The 20,012-nt window shown below is 40.1% G+C and overlaps 1 protein-coding gene across 1 annotated transcript; it reads right to left on the bottom strand.

Annotated features, from left to right (window-relative positions):
• Nucleotides 1-836: 836 nt before the first annotated feature.
• On the bottom strand, nucleotides 837-18,325 carry LOC111659327 (synaptic vesicle glycoprotein 2A-like). Its single transcript, XM_023412259.2, has 13 exons — nucleotides 18,061-18,325; nucleotides 13,545-14,304; nucleotides 13,261-13,441; nucleotides 12,139-12,290; nucleotides 11,300-11,433; nucleotides 11,002-11,091; nucleotides 10,498-10,605; nucleotides 9,267-9,355; nucleotides 9,005-9,169; nucleotides 8,729-8,862; nucleotides 6,465-6,671; nucleotides 6,217-6,376; nucleotides 837-5,605 (listed from the first exon to the last, which is right to left on the bottom strand). The coding sequence occupies exons 2-13, from the start codon at nucleotides 14,152-14,154 to the stop codon at nucleotides 5,422-5,424; spliced, it is 2,214 nt and encodes a 737-aa protein (XP_023268027.1). The 5' UTR covers nucleotides 14,155-14,304; nucleotides 18,061-18,325; the 3' UTR covers nucleotides 837-5,421.
• Nucleotides 18,326-20,012: the final 1,687 nt, after the last annotated feature.

The following is a 20,012-nucleotide window of genomic DNA, read 5'->3' as shown; positions in this document are numbered from 1 at the left end:
TCCCCCTTGTGGCTGCTGTGCCTGTAGCCCACACAGACACCCTGCAATACTGATACAGAACAGCAGGGTATGTTGAGAGGGTGCACTATAGTGAGTCCAGACATGTGGCAAGATTGTGGAGCCCAGCTATTTAAATAGAATTTTGATATGGTTAAATATCTTCACATATTGGTGTTTAGGAGCAATATAAGACACTTATAAGCTTTAAGTTGTCAGATCTGATATATTGTATCGTTATCATCAAAGATGCACCCGAACACCACGTATTGCATTTCAGTGTACATGGGGAAAACTAGCTGGCAAGTGGGCTAAAATAGCTGAAAGTAATGGAGTTGAAACAAGTGCTCTGGCAGTCGCACTGTAAAAGGAAAAGAGACCAAACCTTAAACATCAATGATTCCAGGTTCATCGTGGTGGTGTGATAACAGCGTTCTTCAGCTCATCTGATTAGGACTGTGACGGTACATGAGGAGGAAAAAAAAAAGGTTGAGAACAGAATTAGTCAGCTCTAGAAATAGAATAACAGAGAGCCACTGTTGACATGGCAATAAAAACTAAAGAACAGGAGGCTCTCTATGCTTCTGACAGGCCAGTCCCATGACCCCGAGATCCTAAGGGGAAAATGAAAACGGATTATATTTTTCTGAACCCATGGACATTTCCATTAATTATCACAAGACCGCTGAAACATCGACTGCATTCAATTGTGAAGCTGCGTGGCCTTTTCAGTCAGTATGTGTGTGTACATTTACCTGTTGCCAAGTACAGCCATTAACATTTAAAGTATGAAGCTGTGAATTCAAACGAAACCGATCTCTATAATGCAAACAATGACATTTTTCTTTCCTTTCTTCAAGTTTTATTTCCATTATCATTTTTCTTCATAGAATTGGATAAATGGCACAAAAGTGCAAATCCCAGCATAATGAACAACTCTCACATAAAATAAATACAGCACCTTTTCAGCATCACTAAAATATTCTCAATATCCAGAAGTAATAAATACTGAATTTACCAAGATTTTCAGTCTTCATTTACAAAACACAAAGACAACACACGATAGATTTTTGTGTCATATTGAACTTTTTTTTTTTTTGGAATTGTTTTCCTTGATCTTTTGTTCCACAAATTCCATACTTGCACATACAAACATCTAGTTTCTACACACAGTACACATTGATTTTTGAATTGAACTCACACTTAGAGTAGAACTTTTATCATTTAATAAACAGGTCAGAGTCAAACTAAAGAAAACAAAAACAGAAACTCCTTCAGTCCAAACTACAGTGAAGGTTTCTTGCAGTTCTTTGCAGATGAAGGAGTTGTTTTCTGGCATGGGTCGGTCCTTTTGTCAGGATTCATTCAGGACTGATCCGTGTGCTCTTTAGAGATGAGGAGACCATAAAACCATGCCATAAAAAGTCCTCCATCCCTTTATCAGACCGTCATCAGTAGGGGAAGTCTTCAGGCTGGTGTTCGCTTTATTTTGACCACATCTATCACTGCCACCATTATAGATAAAACTCAAACCAGTGACACTTTTGATAGTTTATACATTTATATATGTATATATATATAGAATCAAAATTCTACACATAGTAACATTAAAGAGTAAACATTTTGGACAGGAGCTTCAATTTGACATGTGGCACTCTTGATGAGTTTATAAACCATGGTCCTTTTGAGTTTAACCTTCCTGTTTCCTCAGTAATGGGGAAAGCCTCCACTTTATTGCTTACACTTCCCCCTTTTAAACGGACTCACATGGACAAACGGGTTTTCGTTCATAATTTTATGCACATTTTCGGCCCCCTACACTTAAGTGTATTGCCCTTTTCCAGCCATGCTATCTTGTATCTCTGCGACAAGATGAATTGCACAATTACAAGCATCCTCCTCAGAAATTCTAGGCGCATATATATATAATATATATATATGTATGAGTAACCTGGGTCTAAGGTAAACAGGGAGCACAGTCACCACTAACTTACTTTCAGAACACATACTCAAGTTTCACCAATTTTAACCCCACTTTGATTAAGAACAATCACTGCAAGCAACAAATCTATGTCATCATACAACAATGAAAACACAAGTTCTTGCTTTAGACAAAAATAGCTGGCATACAGGACGTCCAAGAAGTCAGACAATACGATACAAACATGCGTCACGATCGGTTGAATACAGAAGGATTAGGGGGTAAAGTCGTCTTAATTTAAGATATGATCCTTTTACCATGTTTCTAAACAGAGGAACAGATCGCACGTTATCTCTGAGACTGGCTGTCTTTGATGGGATTTGCCTTAAAGGCTGAATTGTTTCAGCGAAAGAGCACCCGAGTCTATCATGAAGAACAACACATCTCTACACTGCATATATTGCATTAGGTTTCTTCTTCTCGTAGTGTAAATATATTTCCGTGGTCCCCAACTGAGCTGTGTTCATCGCAAGGATTCATCACCGCAACAGAAAAAGTAGAAAAATATGTCACAGACGATTTAGAGTCAGCTTATACACACACACACACACACACACACACACACACACACACACACACACACACACACACACACACACACGTCAACAACGCATCCAAGCAGCCTCTCAAACATGAACAAGACGGGACAAAGTTTTTCATGGAATACGCACATGACTTTGTACACAGACAGCAAGGGAGAGATTTGACTGCAATCTAGATTTGACAACATTAAAGGGATAGTTCAAAATTTTGGGAAATAATATCTTCTTTCTTGCTGAGAGTTAGATGATACCAATCTCTGGTCTGTGGCAGTCAGTTAGCTCAGATGAGCATAAAGACTGGGGGGGGGGACTGTTCACCTGGCTCTCTCCAAAAGTAACACAATCTGCCTCTAAAGCTCACTAATTAACATTTTACATCTTGTCTCCTTATCTGTACAAACACCGAAGAGTAAAAATAACAAGTTGTGGTTTTATGGCGGGTTGTGGGCCCGACTATTCCTTTTCACCTTTGGACAGAGCCAGACTAGCTTCCAGTCTTTATGCAAGGCTAAACTAACAGAAGTGAATGAGGGAATTCCCCAAAATGTCAAACTATTCCTTTAAAGTCTCTCGCTCACTCACACTCTCACATGCACACACACAGACACACATACAGAGTTTAAGCAGTCAGACACACTCCTGTAGCTGAGATAATATCTGTTATCCATCTAATGGGTGTGTGTTTGTGTTGTGGGGGACTCATCAATAGACAACACCAAAGCCTCTAACATCCTGAACACACACGCACAATCCAGAGGACGTCTTTAGGTCAAAACATCACACTCTTACAGGGCAGCAGCCGCCCCCATGAACTCACTCACTGATTGTCAGCACACATATTAATGTACACCTTTGGAGAAATGATACCGAAGTAGTGATATGTATAAATAATGGTACTCAGTTAGCGTCCATTTCAGAGTGACTGTGTCCAATTTATATCAAATTCACAGCAGACAGTTTGTGCAGTACTTATGGTACCATTAAGGACCGTTAAACAGTATTGTGCTGGAGCAGAGTGAATAACTTTTCACTTTTTGTGGTACAAATGGAGGCAGTGAAGGAATGACTGAACAGGAGCCCTTAAACTGAAATTAGACAAGTGATCTCTGTTTTCTCTTTGTTCCTCACTGCCTGATCAATTGGACTTGTTTTCAACAGCTGCTCCTTCTTCTTTTGGTCCAGTTTGATTTGTGCTTATGAAGCCAATGAAGTCATGATATCATGACTTTTCAGGGGCATAACACAAGTTTAAGAAAGTATACAGCGTAGTTTGTATAATTTGAGCCTGAACAGAAAAACACAAAGCAAACAAATGACTTTGGGGAAGAAAAAAAAAAAAATTAACTCAAAGTCCACTTACCAGCTTTTTAAGGAGCTTTCATCGACAGAAGACTGTGAGGTACAGTTGAAAGCTTTGGAAAAAGCTAGTGAAAGGAGGTAAAAAAATGAACTTTCACACTCAATCAGATGATGTTTGGTGACTTGTTTTCATATTAAGGCTAATTAATGCAGCTATGCCTGTGCGATGGAAAATTATCCTGCATCTACAGTAATTTGGCGCAGTGGTGCTAAAATATAATATTAGCTGTAAATGTAGACTCATTTCACCACACCTGAGCTACTGCATGAGTTATATTTGATATCATTGTTTATAAATTAGCCTAAAAATGTGAGCCTGCTGTTCCGTACATTCGGCTGTTGGATCAATACAATACCAAAAAAAGAAAAGACTGAAATCATATTGTCTGCATGGCTGCACTGATTTGATGGAATGATGCAGAATAAATCGCTTTCTCACACGTGTGCACATGCAATCACTCACACTCACATATAAACACACTCACGCCACTAATTTAGCAAATATTACACTTTTGTATCTGCTCTCACATTTAGCTCTTGACCAAAATCCGTCCCACAGACGTTCCTGTGTTGCAGACATGAACATCGTCACACTGCCACAGCTGTATGGTTCAACAACAGGGAGGGAGAAATGTTATTTTAACACTGAACACCGAGGAAGTGGATCAGACTATTCCCATTTACAACTGAGAATCCTGTGAAATGCATCTTCACCTATATTTTGAGGCTGTAAGAGGAGGAATAGACTGGATTTATGCAGGGACATAAAGAACAAAACTCTCTGTTTCTGAATGAATCCGGCCTCACTGGAATGTTTTCATATTATTTGGTAGGAAGTAACAGTGCTCAGCAGGGCTAGCTTCAGTCGTCGGCAGTGGTGAAGGGGTCATGGGTGCTTTTAGAGGAGAAAGGATCACCCTGATATTAATTTGACATCTTTTCAAAGAAAAAATATTAATCAAACACGTCTATGAGCATCAGTCTGAATGGAGATGTTGAGTGAATTGTACCAGTAATGTCACAGTAAATTAAAAAGCAGCACTGAAAGCCAGCATAACACAGTCATATGTCAAAATTGTCCACATACATGGACTAAATGTTTTCACACGTTCCCCCAGAAATGGCTTTTTTTTTCTGTTTCATTTGACCTCTCTGTCTTTTCACTGCAGATTATCTTAACGGCACATTTCCATTTTGTACCACATCACCCTTTAAGTATTACACTTCTGTAAAAGATCTTTTTTTTTTTTTTTTATGATACCCGACAACGCAGCTGAAATAAAGTGTTTATGGAAGTAGTTGTGTTATCCTGACACAGGTGTTTACTCCTACATCTGTGTGCTCTTCTGTTAATCTCTGTGGCTCTGTTTAGACTTTGAAAGATGCAATCCATATTTCAAAGGATTCTGGGCTTACAATGGGGAAGGCAGTCTGCTCTGTTGGTGTGTGATGGACGGCGCTGCAGCTCTCAAGGATGTTTGGGCTCTAGTTGTCAAACACACACTCCAGCTGTACTCTGTTGCCCACTGCTGGTCATCTGCTTTACTGCAACACTTGGCCTCGTGTCTCAGGCAACTTCGTTGCAAGGAAACTACCTGCAGCGAGCGCGCCAGCAGCAAATAAGATGGGAAGGGCCTTGGTGATGCCGACAAATGACTGGAAGATGCTGATGCCCAGGACGGCCGCCAGCTTACAGAGAGCGTTCAGGAAGCCGAATGCTGTGGTCCTTCAGACAAGAAGAGAGGGATAAACACAATTAAAACATTTTAACAACACAGATTAACTACTTTGAACTAATCTGTCTTCAATGTGCCAGATTACTGTGTTTGAACATTTTTTTTACTACATTTGTTTTACTACACATTCTGTTGTTATCTGTAGTAAATATGAGTCAAATTAGCAGGTAAAAAATGAATAAATAACAAAACTTAAAGCTCAAAGTTCAGAGCTACAGTATAACAAGTGTGTAGCCAATAAAAGGATCTGTAAAATGTAATATGTTTATACAGAAACAAATGCACCTGGACATCTGGAGGAAGATCCTCCGCTCCCCACAAAAAAGAAATGAAATATGATAAAAAATAAAAATAAAAATAAAACAGAAATAGAAATAGAAAAGAAACACAATAAAAATGAAATATAAAAATATATGTATATATTGATTGGAAAACATAGGAATAACTAATAAAACCTTACATTGCATTTTCACAACTGACTCCCCGCAAGTTTCACAATCTACCACCATCACCTATTGTGTTTATTGATGACATTGATGAGAGCTGCTGTTTAACATCCTCGCTGTGTTGACAGAAGCGGCAAAAGCTGCTCTCGTGTTACCTTTTATCAGAGGGGTAGAGCTCCACCGTGATCACATCCAGGGCATTCCACGAGGCGATGCTGATGCCACCAAACAGACACAAGAGGGCGATCATCCCTGACTCACTGTTGCCGAACATCAGGAAGAAACAGCTGACACAAGATATGACGCTGGATCCCGCTGTTCGGAGAGATGAACGAGAATTACATTAAGTTAAACAGCCTCTATGGTCGCAAGTGAATTATCTGCCGTGATTAGATTTACCTACCCAGCATCCTTAAACGGCCTATTTTGTCCATTAATAGAGCTGACACGATGTTGCCAGGCAACACCGCCAAAGTGCCAAGGAAGTTGACAAAGTATATCATGTACGCATTGTTGAAGTCGTCGCTGAAGTCGAGCATGCAGCCCTTCTTGTTGTGTATAAATGTGCTGTTGACCAGTTTGCAGTTGAAAAACCTGTATTTGAATAAATCTGATGAATGAGAGAGAAAAAGATCGAGAACAAAAGAGTTAATTCTTGGTAATAGTGAATTAAAAGAATCAGAAAAGCGTTTGAATCTTTGAGAAACTGATAAATAAATGTGAGGGTGTAATTTCCTCTGGGGGTGAGAGGGAGAGAGAAGAAAGGAGTTGTTGGAAAAGTGTCAAATACAATCATTTACATCGCTTTGAGTTATTACTGCAGGCTTTTTTTGGCAGCACACAGGTTTATTTATAGAGGTTGGGTCAGCCTGGAAGGAATACCTGCAAGACAACACTCAGGGCTGAAAATATGCTTTTACATCCTCTGTATGTTTTCCAGATAAAGGAAATTATTTTAAATAGGTTCAGTGGAATTTAACTTGGGTTGGAGCATTAAAAATACAAAGATTTACTTGCTATTAGCAAGTTTTTGTTAAACTATAATTAATACTGGAAGCACAATAATCATTTTTATCTTATTTTTTTTGATTGAAAAAACATCCGACTTCATTTCAGATGAAGCAAACCTACGTTCTTGCATAGATGATTAGTTTTTTTAAAACAGGGAAAGAATGAATTAAATCCTCTGCAGGCAACAGCGGTCAGGACATCTGCACAGTCACCACACAACCAATCCTCTGTCAGTCTGTTTTTAATCAAATTTCCTTTAAGGCGGAGATGAAACATAAAAACAGAATCCAATACAATCATTTTTGTTCCCCCAGACTTCTTAAAATATATATAAGGAAAATAACAGAAAAGGTCAGGAGAGGTCACACCCATCTTACAGGGCCTGTTACTTTATACTCTGTTTATACCGTGCTGCCTGTAGCAGCTGAAAACTGCATGATTGGATTTTCTGATGACACTGCTGAAACTGCTTCCAATAACCAATAACAGTTTTTATTAAAGGCAGCCAGTGCTGGATGAAAGTGCTGAATGATCATAAAACTTTAGATGCACAAATGACATAAATGTAAAAGAATGTATCATTGGCTTCAGGGACGAGAAGACACTGCCGCAGTAACTGCTGGAGTGAAGATGCTGAGATTCAAAATGTTTTTTTGTTTAGTTTCTCAGATATATTATATCTGAATCTGACATGTTGTCAATAACACACCATGGACAGATCACATGTAAATGAGCTCTGTTTCACATCGAATCCCATCACACAAAAAGTCTGGGCTGAATTTGTTTATGTTGCTACAGCAACAAGTTCTGCTGCAGCGTAACCCGGGGATACTAGCATCAGAACGTCTCTATGGTAACAGTCCTGCTGAACTGCTGTTTTTTTCCTTTTTTTTTCTCTTTTACTTTAAGCTTTAATAAACTATTTAAAATTCCTATTTAATCTGAACCGATTGGTGTTTTTTTTTCTGAGCAGCAGTTTGATAAAAGCAGAGTGATAATTACCAACCGTTTCCCTGCAGTGTATTTAAAACTACAGCTGAAATGATTAGTCAGTGTGCTCAGAGCAGATTTGCAGTTTCTCTCTGTTATATCATTTCAAGCTGCATCAATCAATATTTTTGTCCTAACAGTGGATCAAATTATTCACTGAGATGCTCAGAGATTTATCACCTGACTATCACGCCTCAGCTCTACAGAGTGTTTTAGAGACTGTTGTCTCTTAACTCATTGTTTGGGTTTCACAGCTCATAACATTACTGTTCAGAGCATTTTCTGGCCACAACTGGCAGCTGTTCTCAGCAAAATAGCAAAACATCAGAGCGAATATTAGACACAACATATGTTGGGTGGCCAGAAACTTGACTCCAAATGAATGCTAATGTGTATAAATAGGTAAACAGTTTGCTAACACATTAGCCATATCAACTTTATAAGAGGCTAATATGTCAGCGTTGTGTTGTTCGCTTGATGTGTTGCCCAGAGGAGTCAAAATATGAATCAATGCAGGTTTAAATTGAATTACTTTGTATTATGTTGTTGGGACAAAACATCAATAATCAATCATTAGTTGGAGCGCAGATTAAAACTCCCTGATACTGACTGTCGACTGATGCAAATCATTAATGGACACAATGATGAATTTCCATTGATATTTACCTGTGTTATAGAACAAACTTGCAATGAAGGTGCAGTTTCTGAAGACGGTGTGTGTGGAGGTGATGTCCTCAAAGAAGCACTCCTCAAACACAGAGTCTTCAAACACCATGGATTTCATCTTCAGGTTGAGGAACCTGGTGAACGGGAGACATTTTTCAGTTTTAGTTTTATATTGAATATCTGTGAAACGTTCTGTACTGGGGTATTAAATCGGACGATACCAGTGAATAATCAACTACATCCTGGACTAAAAACTGCAACTCACAAAACGCTTACTTGTCGTTAAAGTAGTGTCCTTGGCGATGCACTTGGTTTTCCAGAGTGAAGTTAAAAGTGACATGCTCCACTCGTTCCTTAGTGAAGGTCCTTGTCTTCGATTCATACTCCTGCTTCTGGATGTACTTGATCATGTCTGGGAACCAAACCGTCAGGCCGTAGTAACTGCAAAGTTGTGAGAGCCAAGAACGGATCAGATGAGGATCAAAAGTGAAAACGCGATTCACAACATAGAAAAAAGCTTTATGAGTCTTTGGTTTACCTGAAAGACATGGTAAACCAAACAGCCATGAGCATGAAAGTCGTCCGTTTATATTCGGGGCTGAAGCAGGCAAGAATGTTTTTACGCATCTGCAACACATGAACAGGAGTACACACAGCTTTTGAGAAAGAAAACTTGGGAGACCAGATTTAAACTCTCAGCGATGACAGCTTTGACACACACTGCATATGCTCTCGCTTTTATTTGACGATGTGATCTTTCTTTGATATTTCCGAACAGGAACATGCAACTTGTGAAGCTAGAAAGAACTTGAATGGAAGGTAAAACCTGAATACAACGTGACAGTAGCCGTGCTGGTTTTCCAAAAGAGTCTCTGCATGGACCCTTTGTTCTTTCCATATAAAACTACATTTTTAGTGCTTCGGCTCTTTTTGTCAAGATGTTTCTCAGTAGGCACTAAGCAGGTGGCAGCAGATTCAGAAAAAAGATGGAGGGTGTAGGTGTGTGTGTGTGTGTGTGTGTGTGTGTGTGTGTGTGTGTGTGTGTGTGTTTGTGTGTGTGTGTGTTTGTGTGTGGCTGAACGTAGGCTGCAAATTAAAATCAGGCACGAAGCTGGCAAAGTTTCTACCCGGAGCAGTGGTGCTGCAACAATGTGCAACACATTAAACAGACTAGTTTAAACACATACAAGTCAAATACAAATGTAAAATCAGTGTCACTAATTTAGTCACATTATGTAAAAAGACAAAAAGCATGTGAGAAAATCTGCGTGAGGCTGAAAATACCTGGAATAATTTGTTGATTTTATTTTGATTAATTCACCCACAAAATCAGTCATAGGTCAAGAACACAAAATAATTGATGAGGAAAAAGATGATGATTTAAACCTTTTAGCTACGCTTGACCATATACACCTCCATCCACAATGTCTCTTTCCACCGGTACCAGCTCCACTGAGGCCTTTTACAGCTCGAGGCTATAAAAGGGCTGTAAAAGGCTTCAGCCTCATACTCTTGTATAATTATTGTAACACCGCAGGTTTAAAGAAGCAATGATCTCAGGGTTATTTCATGCTTCTAAAACTTTGCTGCAGGCACTTGGTTACAGTTTTGGTTCAGAAGAGCCTGCACAACCACTAATCTCCTTTTAACACAGACATGAGGCCCCAGAGGCATTTCCCTTATCAGCTTTCTTAGAATAAATTAACGATATATGTAAATTATATTTTCAACTATAAGAATCCCCCCCCCCCTCTCTCAGCTTCACTCACCTGTTGGGAGAGACTCATAATCTTCAGTTTGTAGCGTTGCCAGACTGGAGTGTCGGTGCCAGTGTCCACCAACTCATCCATCTGTTTCACTGTCTTGATTGTGGTGACCTTGGATCAGAGAGACAAAAGTCCTTCAGAGGCATGACTTCAGCCAGATGTTGTGATTTTCTAACTACTGTGAGATTTCTGGAGATTCTTTTCCTGCTGCTTTTACTCAACGAGAAAGAAACTCCAGACAGATAACACAACAATCATTTTATGCAAACATACTGAAATGTGGATTAAAATTTTTTTTTTATAGAGGCGGATATTTGGGTGTCAAGGTAAATGGGAAACTGTCTCTATGAACCCGATTATTATATTCCATGTGAGCTTATAAAGCTGGAACTATATTTAGATTTCCTGTTGTGAAGGTCCTCTATAGCTCAATGATTTTAAGGAAAACACACTGCGGAGATCTGAGTGTCTGCAGACCTGAACAAAACAATATGAGTGTCCACTCACAGAAAACACTCTCTCTGGGTATCCTTTGGCTCGCATGTTTGTGTCGTGAACTTGCTTCAGAATCATCCAGCCTTCGTCATGTTTGCCGTTCTGTTTGAAGAAAAAAGTAAAGGTCATACTGCGCATAGCCTTTCAGTGCATTCGTACGTATTTGTCCCATTTAACATTTATAAGTAAAAAAACAGTTTTACCCAAGATGGAGCCATGTTCGTATACACTCTTTTATATATATATATATGGGTAAAATCTGCTTATATTGCCAAGAAGGAACTAACTCTTAGCAAACACATCTGCTAACCTCCAAGTAGAAGCGTGGGCTCTCTGGCATGGCGCTGAGGGCAGCGATGGCTGCAACAGAGGGAAATGCGCACACTAGCACAAACACACGCCAGCTATGGAACTGATACGCCGAGCCCATCTGGAAACTCCATCCTGGGGAGACCAAAACAAAAAACACACCAACATGAAGAAATGAGCTCTCACCTTGTACTTTCACTCTATAAATGTGAGTCAACTTGGGTCAATAATAGATAAGGTCAGACAATCATTCTGGTATACATTTAATTTGATGAGACATAGTATGAGCCATGTTCTTATTTCTTCCCTCCAGGGAAGTTGGAAGTCAGAGGTCAGAGGTCAGCATCAGTGCTGTGTCTCTGGGCAGATGATAGCAGCAAATGAGATTGAACCTTCAATGTATCACCAACAAATTCACCTGTTGCCAAAACCAAAGCTCAAAAATATATCAAAATCTCAATGAATAATCTGACACTGAAATACGCTTATTAATCTTATTGTAAGATTGACACCACTCCAATACATAAAAAAACAGATATAACATGTTATTTTAAACTTTGTCTAGTGGGTGGATTATATTACCTGTGGACAGAGCCAGGCTAGCAGTTCTCCCCTGTTTCGAGTCTTCGAGCTAAGCTAAGCTAACTGGCTATAGCCTTATAGTTCATGGACAGACACAGTATGAAAGTGGCCTTTTTTAGCCAGTTAGTGCAGTCCCCAAAATATTAAAATAATGATGCGAGTGTAAATAAAAAAAAAAAGGGATGATCAGCCATCTTGGACAGTGAAGAAGTCGCGAACCATAACCTTATCATTTCAGGGATATGCTACTGTACTCACCGTAATGTGGGATAATGGCCCAGGCCATAGCAGATGCGTATATTCCTCCAATCATCCAGAACATGCAGAGCCAACTGAGGTGCTCACCGCGCTTTTCTTGGGCCAGGAATTCAGAATAGTAGGAAAACACGATGGGAATTGAGCCACCGATCCTGCAAAGATCAGAAACCCACTGAGCCCAGAGCTGGAGATCCAGAGATGCACACAGAGTTCAGCATGTTTGTACTTCACAAAAAAGAAGTACGTTTATATATTTTACATTTAATGCCCTGAGACACCATGTATACCTTTTTAAAGTACTGATACACCTGGCCAGGCTTTTGTTTACTTTGAATAACAGTATGAAAGATATGACAGACAAAATTTTATACCAATCTGAGCTAAAACTACAGCACCTGAACTGTTTAGAGGAGGCACCATAGCTTGAATATCCAGCCTTTTATTTACTGCAGTGGCTTGTTTTGTTTGGTCAACAAAGCTTTATTGTTATTTTCGATCCCTCTACACTTGTATTACTTCATCAGCATGGTGCAAAGCTAACTCATACAGCCTCAGCGGTAAAGTGATTGATTTTAGCACAAATGGAAATGATTTCAGCATCTCAATTTGCCACTTCACTAAACCAGAGAAGCTGCTGTTTTAATAATGTAAAGACTCTGATGCCATAAAACCTGGAGTGTTAAAATTGAGTGGATAACAGCGAAATACATCTATAATTAATAATCCCCATCCTTCTGTTATTAAACTGAAAATGGTGCAGTCTGGTGTATAACAGCAAAAGATGACATATTTTGGAAGGTAAGTATATTGATTTTGTGATACATATTAAAATAAAACATTTCTGTGATTCCTGGTTACTAATTTTTATGTTATGTGTGTTTCCTTTACTTAGGAAAATTGGTCATTTCTATACAAATCTTCATTCCTGCAGTGTAATATTTATGTAATTACATTCATATGGTTTTCTAAATCAGTAATCTGATTTGTTTGAGTTTGACCTTTTGTGTTTCCCTTAGACTTGCTAGATCATTCTATTATTCTATTATTCTATAAAACATTACTCCCTGTAAACTTAAACATATCCAATGTCAGAGTAAGTGGCCCAGATTGAAAAAAACCTACCCAACACCTGAGAGGAGCCGGCAAAACAGAAAGGTGCTGTAGCCCTGAACAAAGGAGGAGAAGAAGGAGAAAACACTGTTGATGGAGAGAGAGATCAGAAGAGACTGGCGGCGGCCTATCCGGTCAGCCAGAGCCCCCCAGAGGAAGGCCCCAACCATCATCCCAAAATATACAATCAGACCTGAGGAGAGAGCAAAGAAAATGCGACTATTACTAAAATGTGAACGCAAAACATCCGTTTTTGTGATTATTATTATTTGGTGAATGTTGTAAAAGAGTCTTACCCAGCATGCTTTTGTTAGGTTCAGACAGGCACATATCCTTCTCAGCGCTGGGGAGGACAAAGCCAACCACAAAGATCTCAACACCATCTGCCATGAGAGCCAGACCCAGAACAAAGTACAGGGTCCACTGGAACTTCCCGTGACCACATTCTTGTAAAATGGTCTCGTACTGTTGAGCCAGCTCCTCCTGGTCCTTCCTCCTCTCGGCCTCGGACACCCCAATATCTTTAAACTGCTGAGCGCCCGCCCCCACAGAGCCCGGCCCTCCGGCCAGGCTACCTTTTCCTGAATCAGCCCTGGGGATTCCTTGATATTCGCCCTCATAGATCTCATCATCCTCATCGTGACCCTCCGTGGAGTCACTGTGGCCACCCTCATCGTCGTTGGCAGCCTGGCTGTCTCCACGGTAGTAACCGCCATCCTGGCTTCCCTGCATCGGGTAATCATCATCATCATCCTCTTCAAAACGACTGTAGGAGCGCTTGCTGTACTCATCGCTCACCCGATCCACTGAACGGCCGACCTTCTTGCTGGCCTGCCGCTTGACTTCTTTGGCAATGTCTTTGGCACCTTTTATGAAGGCGGTCCGGTTTTGGTAGCCGTCCTCCATTTTAAAAGGAGGTTCAGAAGACGCAAATGCGGTCGAACGTTGTGTAAGGAGGCCACCTGAACGTGCTGACGCAGTTTGTTCAGGATACACCTCACAGATTCCAAGAGTTGACTCCCAGTTCACTTGACTGACAACAGGCTCTTCTTATGCCTGGAGAGAGAGTGGAAAGCTAAATTAGTCGTATTTCAGGCATGTGGAGGTTCTCATGAAAAGGGTCAACTGTCATAAAAGGGAGACATTTTGTGGGAGCTTCAAAAGTAACAACAAATTATCGCACAAAATAACAGCACAATATCCACTGAGGGCAGCCACAGTGACTCCACAAACAAACCCAAAATATTACAGCACAGCTGGGTGTCTTGTACATGTGGAGGGGTGGGACCTATTACTGTCCAAACACATCTTTCTCTTTGAACTGATCATTCTTTTTAACCAGACTTTAACGATGTGTTTCCTGACTACACCTGTTGCATTTCCATATCTGCCCAGCATGCGGTCTCTACTGAGTCACAGATGGACCCGAGCAGTAATTGCAGGGCGAGACATCAAGCCTTGAACAGTGAGACTGATTTTTAATGGGTGTTTCTTGGTGCAGAAATGCCTTAAATGCCTCAGTTCGTGTCGAAGAGCTCCAGTACATCAGCATGACTCAAATCTAATGCGACTGAGATAATGATGCAGAGGATCAGACTGTAGTTTGGAATAAAAGAACATCAGTGGAGGGTATTTGCTGTTTATGTGGTCATCCAATCGTCCATGTTAACATCTCTTTATTTTGTTTTTTAACAACTGCTCACAAATTCCTCCACTAAAATGTAAAGTCTTCAACCTTCTAGCGCCATTAAATGTCAGGTTTGAAAATAATACATTAACAACATTGAAGAAAACACAAAGTTCACTTCTTGGATTAATCAAATAAAGCTGTTAACATTCCTTCATCGAAAAACAGATCAAGTGCTGATTTAGAGACACTGCGCTAAAACAAATGAGGCTTGAAATTAAGAAGCTACAAAACTGATGCCCATTTTACCTGTTTGCTGCAGTATCACATCTCTTTTTGAAAAATACTTATCCCTAAAAAACCTTTCTAAGGAGCTGACTCGTTCAAAGATCATTGGTGGATACCCACATCCATATGTCTCTGTGTTAAGACGCCGTGTACCTGGGGGTCAACCATGAAATAAAACAACATGTCACTTTGAATTTGTAGTGCAGCAGAACAACAGAGAATGTGAGACATCTCTGCGACGCTCACTTTGACCACTGTCTGACAGTTAATAACAGGCCTGACACAGCTTTAAATGTTTCCCAGGTATGTGGTATATCTATATACAATGCCAGAGCCGGGGTTTTATTATTTTCTTCCTGCATTTAACTGTCAATGTTCATTTTCTGTAAATTGCATTGCCCTACATGATGGTCTCAATGCTGCTTCAAAGCGTTCTCCACATATAAAACATATATAATTCTAATGGAGAAATACTAAAACCCTTCATTGTATGTTCCTTTATTTAATATTCTTGGACTAAAACCAGTGAAATATAAATATATTTAGGCTGTACGGTATTAGACTCAGTTTAAAAAACCTACCATGGACAATTACAGAACAACAAAACTCTTCCCAAAATTGAGACAAATACTTGGTATTCATGATCAATTATTTTCTCAACTAATTGATTTTTTATTTGATCTACAAATTGTCAAATCAGAGAAAAACTGCAAATCCTCACATAGGAACCAGACAGGATTCAGAGAACATTGGGAACCTATGCTTAATAAAAATCACTTGAATGTTTAACTGTATACATTTCCGTAAATCAAAATCGTTTCAACTGTAGATACACGAGGATATACAGGAGAATTATGCCACCATCTGTATCCTGCTCGATGCAAACACTTAGCTCATTTGTCTCTGTTAAATTTCACTCAGACATCATCTCTGGTCATAAGGCCGCAGAACCACAAGCAGATTTACTGGCACAGATCAAAGGAACCCCACCAGGCCTGGCCAGCCAGGCTAAACTGTAGGACTCTAACCTAATAATGTCTCAGACCAGGGCTGTAATCACGATCCCTTACAAAACACAAGCTGGTATGAAATAATATGAGCATATGGGGTCATGAGCAAACAAGAAAACAATAGAGCTGTTTTATTTTAAAGTCCTCGCACCCACATGTTCTACCTACACAGGTGTTGTCACTCATTTTGCCTGATGGGGCACAGGTGTTACAAATAACATTAACAATGGCTCATGTCTCAGTAAGCCATAACAGTGTGAGCCAATATAAACAACAGCAGGAACCTGAAACAAAATGGAAATGGCTAAATGAAAATCAGCTATCATTCATTTTGTTATTTACACTTGTGATGCTCCTGCCGTGACGTGTCAAAATATGTTCAGTGGGGAAAAAAAAAGCTAGAATAACTGAAATCGCCTGCACATGCAGTGTGTGTGTGTGTGTGTGTGTGTGTGTGTGTGTGTGTGTGTGCGTGTGTGCGTGTGTGTGTGTGTGTGAGAGAGAGAGATAGTGTTTGCACAATCTAGAAAGCGAAGCTCCAATTCCATATTCATTTAAAAAAAAAACTGAATGCTGAAGTGAAATCATCAGTCTGTGCAGGAATAATTTCAAATATCAATCACAGTAAATCAATAAAGTGTTTTAGGTCATCAATACACATTACAGAGACGCCATACATCCCCTTAGATGAGAATTTAGATTTAGAAATAATTTGAAACAAAAGAAAATTATGTTAAAACAGACAACTAAAAAATGGCTACTTCCCCCTGCAGAACTGTGCAGTAGTAAACAATGCAACAATCGCTGGGGATGTGTAGGCTGAAGCTACAGCTCATTGCACCTACTGCTCCCACCCGAATCACAACCTTAAACATGCATTGGTTGTCTCCCTCACACACATCCTGTGAAGTGAAGCTAAAGACCGGTCAGACACAAACAAAAGGCTTAAATCCCACTTTTCCATCTCTTCCCTTTCTCCTTGTCAAGTTGACAGTACACTCCTACAGCCCCATGCAGCCTGCAACACAACAGCCCTATCAGTGGAGAGAAGAGGAAGGCCTGAGGATCTGAGGAGGATGGAAATTACTGCTCCCTGGTCACAGTCAGAAAGCCTTTTCCTTATTCATTTATTTATTTATTTATTTTCCTCCCTCGTTCAAAAAAAAATCAATCAGCATCAGTTTACCACCTCCTTGCAAGGCCAAGCAGAGCAGATAAGCTATCACATCACATGCACGCAGTCCTATTAAAAGCAGTGGGAGATTTCTATCAGTCAAGTGTTGCGATGAATATTCTGGACACCTGAAGATCATCCATCATCAACGACAGTCGAAGACACCCCCCCCCCCCAAAAAAAATAAAAATCTCAATACAGGCCTATATCATGCTTTACCAGGCCTACTTAACACGGTTTAAATATCTGTACTGAATTGTTATTTTTATAAAGCAGTAATTAGGACCAAGCACAGCGAAAATGTGAATCCAAGAGTCTGGTTAGAAATGTCCGGTCCAGTCATAGTTGTCTTCGCTGATGTTAAAAAAAAACAGGCCTTGTCGCTCACAGGCCAATTTATACAGCCTTACAAACACGGCCGGATTTAAATAGAAATCTGACACCAATACCAGCCGATTATCTGCTCGTCCGCATCCCAACATCTCCGCTCATTCTTAGAAATCACAGCCAGCGTCTTGTCACGACTTGGATCAGATTACAGGCCCGAGTCTCGATTCACAAAATCGATTTTAATTGCTGTGTGAAGCAAACGGCTGGAGAACACGCCCATCGTGTCTTCCTCATGATGTCTTCATACAAATATATATACATATATAACCACCGCTACAAGATGCCATCAACCACTAACAGCTAATCATTGAATTTTATCTCACCTTAATTCCTGCGATGTGTGTGATCCCCCCTCAGCCTGGGAGATGGTGAGGATGAGGATGAGGATGAGGAGGAGGATGGTGATGCGTACGAGGCTGTCGCTGTGGACCGAGTGATGATGGTGTGCGGTTTGGAGGAGAGAAGCCCACGCCATCCACACACACTCTCAGTGATGCGCAGGGGTCCCCTCCCCCATGCGAAACCCTCACGAGCGCACGAGCACATTAAACGCCTTCTTATCTGGAGGGGTTTGGCGCATATCTGCACACGATCTGCGCTCATTTCCTCCAGCTTCACTGAGCTGTTGCGCCATTAAACTCGTGCAATTAAGGCTTTTTTTCTCCACATGTAAAGACAAACAGGCTGATGACACTTTTGTGCGTCCAATGTTAAGAAACACCGATTTCTTATCAAATAGAGCCTACGCATATCCTCGCACGCATGCGCAGCTTTACTTTCATCCACCTGATTTTTGCTAATAGATGACTGATTGTCTGTACATATGAATAACAGAGTGTGCACATACAACACGCACGTGCAAGCACACCTGACTCCGGTTGCCATGCCAACCACTTGCCGTACTCTTGATCCCTTTCACTGCATCAAGACTTGCCACAAAGAAACGTGAGACTTTCTTGACATCATCATTTGCATGTAGTGTTCAAATGAAATTTCTCCATTTACAATGCAAATGTGCTTACAAATCTATCCGTTTTCATTTGTCACATACGTCAGGGTATGTGATGGTGCAAGTGCAATGTGCAGGGGTAAGGATCTTAAAAAGCTGAAAGAAATGTGGAGGAAACTACAAGGATGATGTTGAAAAAAACAAAAATCAACCAATGCTTATGAAAAAATATCAAATAGCCTGTGACGCACTCTTCTTAAAACTGTGTGGTTATAATCTACAGGTTCAAGGATCATAAACTGCAGGTTTTGTTGGATCGTGTCAGGGAGGAAATCAAGATGCTTAGAAAAATGTTTTGAACCATGTTGTTTCATCTCATGGGAGCGATGTGTCATAAATAATGGAGAGAAACAAACTGTCCAGGCCTCTAGTCCTTGTCCTGATTCCCGAGTCAGTGGTGAAGTAGTAGTTAGTGGTGTGCACAGTGTAAAAACACATTGTGAATGTTACTTATGCAGCTGAGCTCAGAACGTTTAAACTATACTTAATATTTTAAATACTGATTTTAGGTCATTTTAGTTACATAGTTCATAATGTTGGTTTATTGTTATTAACGTGTATCTGATTTAGTCAAGTCCATAACTACCTTGTGTACTGTACTGTACTGACTATAAATCTGAATAAACCACATGCATAGTGTTAGTTTATTGCTGACCAACCAAATGAAATTATATAGAGAGCCTGCGGCAGCAGGGCTGAAGTACAGTGATGTTGCTCAGTCCATCCACTAAGTGAACGCTTCGTTTTAGAGCGATATTAATTGTCTCTAGAGCTTGATGTGACTTACTCTGGCCAAAACCTTCACCTATACACAGCAAATATCTAAATGCACTGGCCTTTTTCTAAGAGTGGACATTTTGACTTATAGTATAGTACAGTAGTTAAACCACAGGGGGAGCCAATAACATTATTGACAGCTCCATTTAACAGACGAGTACCAACAAGCAAAGCCAGTGAGCCAGCAGCCAGGAAACAGGACATCTAGATAAAATGCAGCTATCATCAGTGTTTATCACACATTTACTCTTCCTTCTGTGACACGTCAAAGTGTCTGCTGTGAAACAGACCTACTGCCAAGGGGATTCTCAATCATGCTGAAGCCACTCAGAGTGAGACCTGTTATTTTTCACACATTACCGGTATGTGCTGTCTTGAGATTGACCTAAAGAAGGCCCTTCGGACGCCCCAAGAGTCTGCTGAATAGATGCTGTATTATCTTTTGTTCAGTGCATTAAGATATAACAATTTTTTATATTCTAATTTTTA

Source organism: Seriola lalandi, unplaced genomic scaffold (assembly GCF_002814215.2).
Source record: "Seriola lalandi dorsalis isolate HSWRI2012SDOR001 ecotype SW California unplaced genomic scaffold, Sedor1 jcf7180002054476, whole genome shotgun sequence".
In the NCBI taxonomy this organism is placed as follows: Eukaryota; Metazoa; Chordata; class Actinopteri; order Carangiformes; family Carangidae; genus Seriola; species Seriola lalandi.
The sequence above is the reverse complement of the archived record's forward strand: the minus strand, read 5'-3'. Positions and strand labels throughout refer to the sequence as shown.